Source organism: Sciurus carolinensis, chromosome 13 (genome assembly GCF_902686445.1).
Source record: "Sciurus carolinensis chromosome 13, mSciCar1.2, whole genome shotgun sequence".
NCBI lineage: Eukaryota > Metazoa > Chordata > Mammalia > Rodentia > Sciuridae > Sciurus > Sciurus carolinensis.
In genome coordinates, this window is record NC_062225.1 from 20,615,080 (window position 1) to 20,627,936 (window position 12,857).

The window sequence follows — 12,857 nt, forward strand, 5'->3', positions numbered from 1 at the left end:
CTCCTAAACCATTTCCTGATGTTACTAGTTATTTTTGTTAATATTAGGGCATATGATGTCTTGGAGAAAAGATATGATATAAAATCAAAGCAAAGGTAAAAGGATTAGGAATATGTTATATCTTTCAAGTTAGGTTTTCAAATATGCAAGTATCCTAAGGTCCAAAGTTTATACAAATTTTATTGATAATTATGAACTGGTTTAAGATTAAGTTATAAACTAGAGGAATTAAAGAAAAGTTTTAAAGTTTATTTTTAAAATACTAAATCTTAAACTGTAAAAATTAAAAAAAAAACAACTGGAAATCCCTTAATACTCTTTCCCAATAATCCTACTTCTTTTACACACCATGTAAACATAACACATTACTTTATCTGAGTAAGAGTGCTCCTTCTTTGCATTCTGCTCCACCCACTCACCTTCTCAGATGCTAATGGCTTGCTCTGATAAATGGAGGGTTCATTTTAAGACCATAACATACAACTTATCAACAAGTTCCAAAGTTTCCCTTTTGGTGTAAACTGTGATCATAGCTTATAACTTATTATACAAGTTGTTTTAATGCAATAGTATTATAAAAACCAAACTAAAGTTTATTCATTTAACTTGCAAAGTAATACACAAAACTGACTGAGGTTATCCAGTAACATAATAAGTGGTACTTTTGAGGTTAAGTTTATTTTCAAGTGTTTATTAAAAATATAACAATACACTTCTAATTTCCTCTTATATCTTTACAGAAGACTAGAACAATTATTCATGTATTAGCATTAATACCAAGCATCTCATATATCTTAAGCATTGTACTTGCATTTCAACAAATCTTATCCATTAACAATATAGTAAATTGTTACTATAACAATGTAGATTTTAAATTACTTACAATAAGTATATTTTATTATACATTCTGAATAGAATTAAAATAAATAACTATGGAAATAATTTAACAAATCTTTATGAAGCACTACCATGTTCCAAGTCTTGGGAATACAAAAAAATAAATTAAAAATGGTCCCTGCCATTAAGAAATTCACAGTCTAAAGAGACAGAAAAAGAAAATAGAAAGCTTAATACAGTGTGACAGCTTAGAGAGTGTAGTACAGAAACCTTAAAAGGGTCACTTAATCCAGGAATGGTAGTAGTTAGGATGGTTTCCAGGTTAAGGTGATGAGTTGTACAAAAGATTTTGCCAAGTAAAGAATTCATGGAGGATGAGAGGAAGAGTATTATAGGTATATCAAAGAGCCTGTGCAAAAGGCAGAAAATAGAATTCACGTGTTCAGAGAACTGCACATAGCTTGATATGACTGAACTGAGAGTTATAGGATGGGATAGTGGTGAGAGAAGATGATAGATAGGTAGGCCAGATCACATCACTAGAAACTGTACAAGCTTCTCAGGGAATTTTGACCTTTACCTGAATGCAGTGAGGTGTTTAAGTTAGGGGCCATATGATAATTGGGGACTTAGAAAGATTATACTGGTGAGGAAGGAACTAGAGGCCGGTGTACCAGTTAAGAGGTTATTAAAGTAATCCAATTTCAGATAAAGATCAGAATCAAGTAATGAAGCAGAGATAAAGATGGAGAAGGGCTGAAATGTCTAGATATTTGGAATGATAATATTACTAAGCTAACTGATCATGGAGACTGTTGTAGAATAGTAAAACATGGTAGGTAACTACCGAGCAACACTGGTCATTCACTGAGGTCAGGGCAGAAAAACAATTATTTTTGTGAGATAATGAGTTCTGAACCAGGTGTCTGTGATTTGACTAACACTCCAGTCAATAGAAGCATATGTGTTTCTGGAGCCTCACCCATGCTAGGCCAGTGCTCTGTCACTGAGCTACAGTCCCAGTCCAGGAAAGTGAGTCCTTGAAAGAAACTGAAAAGACTGGTTAGAATAGGCAAAGAAAAATCCTAGAGATTCTAACCCCAAACCTAGAAGTTACAAGACCTGAGTGTGTGTTAAATATTTGAACAACCAAAATGCATCCAATGGATTCATCAATTAAATCACTTGTAACTTGGATAATGGTAGTTTCATGTCGAGTGAAGGCCAGCTTACAGAAGATTGAGCAATGAATGACTGATGAGGAAGTCAGAGGCAAGGAACTGTTTCCAGGATATAAAATTAGAAGCACTAAGGACAAATCAAGGTTTGATAACTTAAAATCATAAGATACTAATGTAAACCACAAGTATCACATACTGGACAAAAAAGGTGAAGGAAATCACATCAGGTAGGACTTTTAGTGCAAAGGCTGCAACTCAATTTGTGTTAGTTTAGGCAAGCAGATGCGGAATGACTAAAACCAGGGTCCCAAATGCAAACAGACTCTCCCCTAGCTGTTTCTTTCTCCTATTGGTTTCATATTCTCTTATGAGGATCTGTTTCTGTGTGGAAGGGAATAGTTTCAATAGGAAAGAGGAAATGGAGTTTCTCCTGACTCTTGGAAGAGGGTGGTTGGGGTTATGTTTCCATTTCTAGACTCACACAGAGGCTGGGGGAAACAGGACACTGTAAATAACAGCATGGGGAAGAAGTGAGAAGGGCAATTCACCCTAATTAGGGTGATCTCTATTAACAGAGGAAGACAATAGATAGTTAAAAGGGTTTGGCAAAGAAAACAGTTCATATCCATTACAAAAGATGATACTATACTTGTCCATATGCTGTTGTACACATATGCTATTCAGTAAAATGCTTTAAAGCTTTAATTTTTCCAATAATGTCACAGTGCTTTCTTATTCTCTTATTAAATAAAATTAGTAGGGTATCTTCCTTTCCAAATACATTTTTGTTAAGAGGGCATGGGTAAAAGAGAACACTGCTGGGTCTAGAAATTATACTCTATGAATAGCAGAAGTAGTTGAGGAGAAGATACAGGAAGAGACAGGTTAACAGTGTTGAATATGTGAGTGGCAATCAGAGAAGAATGATTGAATCAGTCTAGTTTTAGAAGGTAACGCCAGAACTAGTATGGAAATGTTACAGAGAAGTGGTCTTCAGTTCAATGAGGACAAATTGCTACTGATCAGAGGAATCCTAGCATACAGTAGGGCTGTTCTATCACTTAGTGGAGATCCTATAAGAAACATTTGAGCTTGGGTTTGCTGACTGTCAGGGTTTGCAAGAGGAAATTACTGAACAGCCCTGGAAACTGAACTGCTTGATTTTCAAGGCCTTTTTCAACTCTAAAAAGATAGTAGGAGATTATCACTCATTATCTGCTTGATCCAACAAAGGGAAATCGTGTAGAGTGAGGCTTCCTTCTTAGAGTTGTGTACTAGTTAAATTCTGGTTTTCCGGATTATTTTTGTGCCATAGAGAACATTTAAAGAAGAAAATTCCATACCAACTAAAATGTTTTGTAAATACTTTTTAACATGGTGCAGATTCCATTCAGAGTGAACACTATGATAGAATACTGCATTGTCTGATCTGGTGAAAAAGAGAAATGAAAGCTGAAATAAAGGTTCCTTGAAAATTATAAACTTTAACAAAGTCAAGTGTCAAGGATTCTCTAGGATAATTTTGATTTTCTTTTAAATATGGAGAAAACAAAAAGGAGTTGAAAGTTCTTTGTCCTTGTATCTATGAATAATACACTAGATGGTGCTATAAGGCCATCAAAAGTTTTCATAGACTATATTATATGGCAGTTTTGATGGTAGTTGTGCTCTAGAAACTTTCTGCATATTTTCCAGCCCCTGAGAATAATCACAGAATGTAGGAAAGTAATGGAAATTTTAATCCTATGAGCTTTAGCCCTAAAATCAGAATGATTTTAAACTAAACTACAGGCTTAACACGTTTTAAAACAGTTTCACAATTCGATTTGATTCCACTGGAATGGAAAATTCAAAGTTATTGAAAAGTGAGTTTATAATTCATTTAAACATATTGCCATTATTTTCACTCAGTTCTCCCACGAATTTAGTAGGAGTCTATTGTTTAAGTTAGTTTCTTCTTGTTGCTTCCTCAATTTTTGAGTTATCATTAAACAGGAAATACTAATCAAACCCTATCATTTAAAGTGCTACTAAATACCAACACCAATACATTAAACAATACATTTTGAAATCATTCTATCAGTATGTTATGTCTCACATAAAACAGTTCATGATTTTTCCACATTACAATAAAATAAAAAAATATTCTTTACTAAAGTGCAAAATAAAAATAAAGCTTTGCTTTCAGAATATTTTCTACTTTTTAATGTTAAATATTAAAAAGGTAGAGAAAAATATGAACAGATAAAAATACATCTTTTACAAGTGGAGTCATTCTGAAATCTCAAAGTTACAAGATCTGACTGTGAGTTTTCCACTTATCTTTCCAGTTCTGCTTCTAGAATTTCTCCCCACGTGTCTGCATCCATCGGGCACATGATTTTTTCTGGGAGGCTAATGGGAGAACATATGTTGCTGTATTTACCACTTAGCCATTCATGTTTTACTTTACTCTTCTGGTAATTCCTCAGTAGTATTACCTGAAAGGGGTAAACCACCATCACTCAAAAACAATGTAGGAAGTGGATGGCTAGTGAATTTGTTCAAAACTAGAGAAGCTGACTCATAGGGCTGAGAAGATTAAGTTCTTACATTGTTACACACATGTATTAATACATTCCTGTGCGTGTGGATGAATATGTGCATGTGTTTATGTATATTCCTATATTTAGAGTCTGAGCCAGAGTTTACTGGAGGTTTTGGATCTGGTTCTGGTTAACAGGAAAGTTCCTGAATTTAGGATTTGAAAATGTGAAAGGATGGATGGGACATAGTGGAGTCAGTGTATTTAGTAGGAAAAGAATAACAACTCTACTTTAACTCATTTCCCAAAGTCAACATACTCTGCACATTTCTAAGCATATGTAATCCTATCTTTTCTGAACCTGCCACCATGATACTGTCAAAGGCAAAGGGTAAACTTACCCTCCAGGAATAACCACTTTCTAGGTCGTCATCTATTTCTCTTCGGCACACAGCTCTTACAGTCAAGCAGTGAGGTTTCCATAAGGAGTCACTGTTTCTTATTGTGTAATTCCAGCTCCTACATGTCACAGAAGCTCTGCACAAACTCCGAATGTCCAGCTGACTAAAAATTTTAAAAGTGACTTCTAGAGGCAGCAGTTCAACAAAGTTATTTTGACTCTCATTTTTTGCCTTCTCAGCATCCACAGAATTCAATTCTATGTCAGAAACTCTCAAATTATTGTTTCTCTTGGAACTTTTCTGCATAGCGTGATACTTAATAAATTATCCTCATATGTAACCTAAAAGGCAAAGTATAAAACATACTCAGTTTCTTTGGATCAGACTACAAATCCTACTCTGAGTGAGATGCTGTTGGCATATGATTTAAAGAATTTTAATTTTCTTTACTTAAGCTTTTTAATCTATAAAATGGGATCAATGCTGGTCCTCTCTTGTGTGGTTCATAAAAATTGACAGGGATAATTTATAAAACAGCCTCATATCTGAATTGTACATGGGAGGCACTCAACATGTTGGTTACCTTCTTTTTCGAACATTTTTAATAGTGGGTTTGTTTCTAAATTTTTTTTTTTAATTTTGTTCCCAAAGAACACTGTTCAAAAGGGGAAATGATTCTCCATGTCAGACCATATTTATTGAGTTTATAATGACTGTGAGAACACATTAAAGTATTTATTGAAAGCGCTCTCGAAAATGTGTATGAGTCAATCCTACTAAACCCCTGTTCCCTGTAGGAACTGATGCCTTGCCATTAAATTCTTCATCTGTTATTTATGACTTAATCATAAGGCTGCTGGACTTTTCGTAGTTCATGTAGGAATTGTTTATCTACTTGCACCTAGTGGGTAAGTGCTCAATTTGACACCAATACTAATGGAAATGGACCAGAGGATGAGATACTAATCATAATGATACAAAGTCTCAAATATTTAGTTCAAACTAGTGTTTTGGAAATGGCCTCTTAAAAATACACTACCTGTATAGTTAATTATGAGTTAAGTATAATAGTAACTGAGGCCATCAAGCAAGTGAGCAACAACTATAAACAATGTTTATAATTCAGTCAGCTGGATCATGTAACTAAAGATTTAAAGGTTCTGAAATCGCTACTCGAGTTACTTTCGCATATAAAGCCAGCTTTACTTAAAATTAGCTTAGTACATTTTGCATTTCCTTTTAAAATGGGCTTCAGGGTATATAGCACAAAGGGTTCAAGATAGAATTAAATACTTCCTTTTTAGCTCTGCTAATAGCAATTCCCCTTTTCAGGTGTGCTATGCAGCAGTGTTTCTGGACTTGCCCAGAACACAGTGGCTCCCATACTTTAGGTTGTTTATGATACAAATTAGTTGTGGTTAGAATCTTAACGCCCGTGTTCAGCAGAGAACTTCCTCTTTAGGTTTTGGGGAAGTAAAAAAAACTGACAAAAACAAGAGGATGAGTCAAGAGCAAGTTTTTGCCATGCATCTTCGCACCTTCTCCTTTCCAACCATCGTTACAAACCAAAGCCAAACCACCATGTTCTTGAAATGAATCTCATATTAGAAGGATGTTACAACGCATTTAAATGTTCTCACTGGGGAATAAAACGCTTCCTCCCATCAGAGGAATTCCACTGTTGGAGGAGGAAGGTTTTTGAAGTTAACAGTCGGGGGTGCCTTGACCAGGTACTCAGATCTTACTAGGATTCTTTTTTCAAGTACAGTTTTGACTAACTGCCTAGAAAACTACCCCTTTTCTGTCGTTTATGAATCAAGCTTTGCAGTTAGATAGGAGGTTGGGCTCAGACTAGCTCAGGAGAGCCCCCACCCTTCTGGAACCCACGGTTTGGACCCTGGGTCCCATCCCAGTCCCCTCCTTGTGTGCTCAGAGTGGGTTGCAGTTGCCGGAACACCGAGCACTGACAAATGAACGATTGTCAGAACTGTCATCTCGAATCCAAGCCGCTGAAGGAAGGCTGTGTTTGCGCCCGGGACGTGTCCCCGAGCGTACAGGCCTAAATCGCCGCGAAAGGAAGACCCTCCTACCTATTGGGCCGCAGTGACTTCTCCTCCCGCGATTTAAATCCTCCGGGATTCGAATCCTTCCCCATAGTCCTTCACGTCCCGCCCACTGTAGCCCCGCCCTGCCGACTCAAATTCGCACAGGCGCAGAGGTGCGTGCGTTGTCTCCTGGGATTGGTAGTTTTTCCTTTGGCGTCTCCGCTCTCGAACGAAAGCGAAGGAAAGCGTCAAGGACTACAAGGTCCGGCGTTCTTCAAATCCAGTGGGCGGTGAGAATGGATGGGGGTGTAGGGAAGCCGGGGCTTTTAAATAATAATTTCGAGGCAGTCGGATGGGGGAATCCCCGATTGCGTCACTGATCCAAGTGGGGGGCGGGACTTCGGAAGTGTCGCTGAGGTCCCTGCCCCGCGAGGACTGAGCTCTCCAGGGCCGAGTCTTTGCTCCCCCTCCCCCTCTGTTTTCCAGGGCCCTGGGCATGCCCCGCGCGTGTCTGTGGAAGGCGGAAACGGCTGCGGGGGCCGGTCTTCTTGCGAAGGGGCCTAACTAAGCCCGCCATGTCTGGGGGCTTCGAGCTGCAGCCGCAGGACGGCGGCCCCCGGGTGGCCCTGGCGCCGGGGGAAACGGTGATCGGTCGCGGGCCGCTGCTGGGAGTAAGTGTGGGAGCGGGCTCAGCGGACCTGGAGAGGTCCTTGCTGACTCCTTGAGGCCTTACTTCCCGTCCTGGCTCGATTCCTCACAAGTCCTGCCTGACTGGATTTTTAGGAGTTTGAGGCAGCGTGTTTTTCAGTCAGCTCACAAACATTTCTTTGTGTTATCTTTAAAAGCACGGACTGTATTACCGTCATTATCATTTTATCCAGGGGGTTGGCAAACTAGGACTGTGAGGCTATATCCGGCCTGTTTTTGTATCGGCCCATGAACCAAGAATGATTTTTCAATTAAAAAATATGAAATGGGCAAATAGTTACTCTAAGGGTCGAGGATATTGTTGTATCTTGGCTTGCAAAGCTTAAAATATTTACTGTAGTATCTGACCTTTTACAGAAAAGATTTGTCAACAGTGAACTTATCTCCCCTAAGTTAGTTTCTTTTCAACTCTGTCCTCCATTACAGGACTTTGTGAACCTTACATTTATTATAATAACCTTTTCCAGTAATATCAATAGCTGATCCTTAAGTAGTATGTGTAGTGTACCAACCATTGACCTAAGGAGACTTTTAAATTTTTTATTGGTACCAGAGATTGAACCCAGGGGTGCATAACCACTGAGCCACATCCCTAGCCCTTTTCTAATTTTTAAATTGCGAAACACGGTCTCATTAAATTGCTTAGGAACTTGCTAAGTTGCAGAGGCTGACTTTGAACTTGTGATCCTCCTGCCTCAGTCTCCTGAGTCGCTGGATTACAGGAGTGCACCACCATGCCTGGCTAGGAGACTTTATATATACCATCTAATTTAATCCTTTCAAGACCCAGTGAATCAGGTAGTTTTATTATCTTTATCAAATTTGACAATAAATAGTTGTTTAAAGGTGATACACAAGCTTTTGGATGCAATTTGCGATGAACATGTATGTTTATCCTCTTTGGTAGGATTAAGAGTTAGAAAAATCTGTAAATTATATTATGGAATTCCATAAATGCCCTCCTGAGCACATGTCTGCCCCTCCCCCCAAATCCAACACTACTTGTATGGTGCAGAACATTTTGCAGACCTTAGTACTGTGGGGCATGGGTCCCTGCCTTGTAGGAGTTTTCTCTTCGGCTGGCATGTGGCAGCCAAAACCAGGGAGTGAGGAATGTTGAATATTACCCTGGTTAACTTAGTGTCAGAATGCACCATTGGTTACTTAGGACTCCTCTGGGAATAGGAGAAGAGTGATGGTTTAAGGTCTTGTGGAAGTTGGTCTTCAAGGAAAGTGTTGTGTGTATAATGTATGTGTAGTAAGGTTACTGAGTTCACATGTTAGTTACTTTTTCCTGGGCAAGTGATTATTTAAATATTACGTAATACCTTGTTAATTTTCTCCATAGTTTGTTGGCCTATACATACATTTGAAGGTAGGACCCAGGATTCTTTTTCTTTTTCTTTTTCTTTTTGCTTGTTTCTTTTAAATATTGAGGTTAGAAACTCAATGTAGTGTGTGCTTTTAGTAATCATAGTCTGGACTAACAAGTTTTTAACTTGCTTAAAGAATTGTGTCACCAGTACAGAGTACTGTGGGACTGGTTAAAAGATGGATGGATTTTTGGCCTGTGTTTTATAAATATTGCAGCAGGCTGCAGACCCTGGCACATAGTAAGCCTTCAATACATGATCTCTTCCATCTTTGTATCTCAGTTTTTTATTTTTTCTGCCATTAAAAAGAGCCCCAGTGTGATACTGCATGTAAAAAGGATATCTTTGAATTTTGAAGTGAATTTGAACATAGTAAAGAAGCCGTGCTACCAATTACTAATGCTTAAGGAGCAATATTCATAATAATTATGTGTTAACATTTTTGCTGCTGCGTTGATTAATAATTTACTAGATTCAGAAAATAGTTGATAAATATATACTATGGTTGCTTAAGAGGGAGTGTAGGAAACACAAGAATAAGGTGAAATAAATCCTTGCTGTCAAGAAATTTATAGGTTAGAGGTATGACACATAAGCAGATAGATAAGTGGGGTACATCCTCAAATGCGAACTGGAGCTAAGCATACATTTTAAGTGAGTGAAGTGGGAGGAGTAAGAAAAGCAATACAGGAACAGTAATAAATGATAACACCTCAACTCAGGGTTGAGGAGGCCACAAAGAGAGGGATCTCTAATGTTGTTCCTAATTCTTGCCCCCATTCCATATGGTAACCGTGATACTGTTTTTTAAAGAGTAGTGAGAAATCTGGATTTTAGACACTATCCCTGATTTTTAAAAGATTACCTTTAATTAATTTTTTTCAAAATCATGAATCAAACAATTATGTTTTATGGTGCAGAGAAGTATAGGTGTGATTAAGATGAAGGATCAGGGTAAGCTTTGTGAACTCAGTGACATATTGAGTGGACTTTGAAGTGTTAGAACAGTTAGAATTTGGTAGGGAGGGAAAGGCCCATCAGCCTAATCGAGTGTATGAGTTAAGGCCCTAAGATTTGAAAGTATATGGCATTTGGATAATTGAGTAAATGCTGACTAGACTTGTGTGATAATCTCATTATGTCAATGATTCTGTTTAACTTTTACAAACATTGCTTTTTAAAAAATATTAGTTTTAAAAGAGGACTTCTTATTGAATAGTTTTAGGTTGACAGTAAAACTGAGTGAAAAGTACAGAATTCTTATATGGCCCCCACCCCATACAAGCAAGACCTTTTCCCACTATCAGCTTCTCACACCAGTGTGGTACACTTATTACACATAGAGAATCGACATTGACACATCAGTATCCCCCAAAGACCATGGTGTACACTAGGATTTATTCTTGCAATTGTGTATTATATGGGTTCTGACTGATGAGTAATGACCTCTATCCATAATTGTAGTAACATGCAGAATCGTTTCCTTGGCCCTAAAATCCTCTGTGCTTCTGCCTATTTGTCCCTCCTTCCCCTGAACTCCTGGCATTCACTGAACTTTCTCCTGCCTCTACTATAGTTTTGCCTTTTCTTGAATGTCCTATTGTTAGAATCATAATGGTATATGACTTTTTCAGATTTCACTTAGTTACACATATTTAAGGTTCCTCCATGTCTTTTTCATAGCTTGATGACTCATTCTTTTGAATGATAAATAATATTTTATTGTCTGATTGTACTACCATTTATTCCTTCACCTACCAAAGGACATCTTGGTTGCTTCGGAGTTTTGGCAATTAGGGGTAATCCTGATATAAACATCCACATACAAGTTTTTGTGTAGTCATAAGTTTTTTAACTTAGTTGGGTAGATATTAAAGAGCACAATTGTGGGATTATATTGCAAGAGGGTGTTAAGTCTATATAGTAAGGAATTGCTGAACTGTCTTTCAAACTGGCTGTATTGTTTGCATTCCAACCAGCAAAGAATGAGAGTTCCTATTTTTCCACATCCTTGCCAGCATTTGGTTTTGTCAGTGTTTAGGATTTTGGCCATTCTAATAGATGTATAAGGAATTGCTTTTCATATGTGTAGATAGATATGTCAACATCAGTGACTCCAAATCTTCCCTATTTCCTACTCACCTGGATGTACTATCTGCTCACATGCCTCTATACTTTTGTATGAATTTCTTTCTCTGGAAATGTGATTTTGTAGGTAGCATCTGGGTATCTGTATTTTTAAAAATTCTGAAGATGATGCTATTGCAAAACTAGAGTTGAAAACTGTTTCTAGATACACTAAATAGAATGATTGACACAAGTCTTTAAGAGATATCTGCTGTATTGAACTAAATAAGAAAAATAACGTAACTTTTCAAAAACATTAATTTTCCTAAGTCCCATGTAGAGATTTTTAAATCCTATTTAATCTTCCTAAAGTCTACTTCTGTTTTCACTTACTATCACAATATATTAATGATGACAATGATGTTCTTATACTTATGGCATTCACTGTGCAAGAAGCATCGCAAGACTGGGTGAGTAGAAATTTTAATGACATCAAGTCAGACAGTTCTGTTGTGTTGGCTTACAATTCAACAAACTTGAAGTAGAAACTAAGAAAGCATTGGATTTTAGTTTTTAAAATCAAAATGATTCACATTTGATCAGTGTTGTGGATTCAGTAGTTGTTTATGAGATAGCCTGATACTCTAACTGCTGTTTATACCATTATTCTTATGGAAGAGTATTCACAAGTCCAAAGAACATTTCACATCTAGTATATTAATAACCTTTCAAGAGAGTTTGTTAATAACTTGGAGTTCTTTTATGGAGAGCCTCTGGCCAAAATCAAGTCCATTTATTTAAACTTTCCCTATCTTAACATCAGAAATTGGACTTTGGTACATTGTAAATACAACAATATTAGACATATCAACTAAATTGCTCTGTTGTGGAGTTAGACCAACTTTTCATCATATGTTACGGCAGAGTCTCAGCGTTAATGACTGAACTTTGGAGTGCATGCTGGACCTGAAGCTGGACAGCGCCATAGATAAGAACATTTTATGGTGTATAGACAGACTTTTTTGCAGTAATTAGTCTGGATTCAATTTCGGTCTTAATTTTGCATTTTATTTAATTGCCACACACACAATAAACATGAAAGTATAAAGAAAACATCTTACGAAAATTATGCCTAAAATAGATCCCACATTTCTCCTTTACTTTATGAATTTTCCTATAATACTGACTCAAATTCAATTCTAAATGATTTTTAGTTTTTCTCTACTATGAAAATTTGAATTTTCTTAGTTTTTGATTTGTCTTTTGCAGGTAGATTAAACTAGATAGTCTTGGGAAAGCCCTGTAAATCATAAAGTATTGTATAAGATAATTTTTATTATCTCAGCCCTTAGTATATGATGTAGATCATACTGAAAAGAAACATATCTTGTCTATTTTTCTGTTCTTATGTGTATAGGAACCATGCTAAATGGGAATGTTAGCTATTGGCATAGGCTTATTTTGCTCAATTCAGGATAGAAATCACAAAAATGCAAAGGATTGCTCTTTTTTTGTACCAAGCTCATTTCGATGTTAACTAGCTCTTAGTGTTAACACCTCCCTGCTCTTAGTGTTACAGGCCCATCCCTGATCTTTTGCTCAACTTGAGATAAAAATCATGAAGAGGCAAACATGAACATGGCTTTGCTGGGGCTTATGCTCCATCACAAAGAAGACTGTGTCCCCAAACTGCTTGCTGAGAATATTAGCAGCAAAGCTTA

At 37.1% G+C, this 12,857-nt stretch overlaps 2 protein-coding genes across 4 annotated transcripts in view; one reads left to right on the forward strand and one right to left on the reverse strand.

The window, feature by feature from the left end:
- Window positions 1–662: 662 nt before the first annotated feature.
- Window positions 663–7,113, reverse strand: Fbxo48 (F-box protein 48). The gene is made up of 3 exons (XM_047522873.1): window positions 7,034–7,113; window positions 4,944–5,284; window positions 663–4,498 (listed from the first exon to the last, which is right to left on the reverse strand). The coding sequence occupies exons 2-3, from the start codon at window positions 5,247–5,249 to the stop codon at window positions 4,337–4,339; spliced, it is 468 nt and encodes a 155-aa protein (XP_047378829.1). The 5' UTR covers window positions 5,250–5,284; window positions 7,034–7,113; the 3' UTR covers window positions 663–4,336.
- Window positions 7,114–7,371: 258 nt separating this feature from the next.
- Aplf (aprataxin and PNKP like factor) overlaps window positions 7,372–12,857 on the forward strand; it is a 108,357-nt gene continuing 102,871 nt past the window's right edge. Inside the window, exon 1 of one of the 3 annotated variants that reach the window (XM_047522484.1) lies at window positions 7,372–7,659. In XM_047522484.1, the coding sequence (XP_047378440.1) occupies window positions 7,564–7,659 (96 nt within the window). In that variant the 5' untranslated portion in view covers window positions 7,372–7,563. The remainder of the gene's footprint in view (window positions 7,660–12,857) is intronic. The other 2 variants (XM_047522482.1, XM_047522481.1) reach the window with 2 other exon arrangements.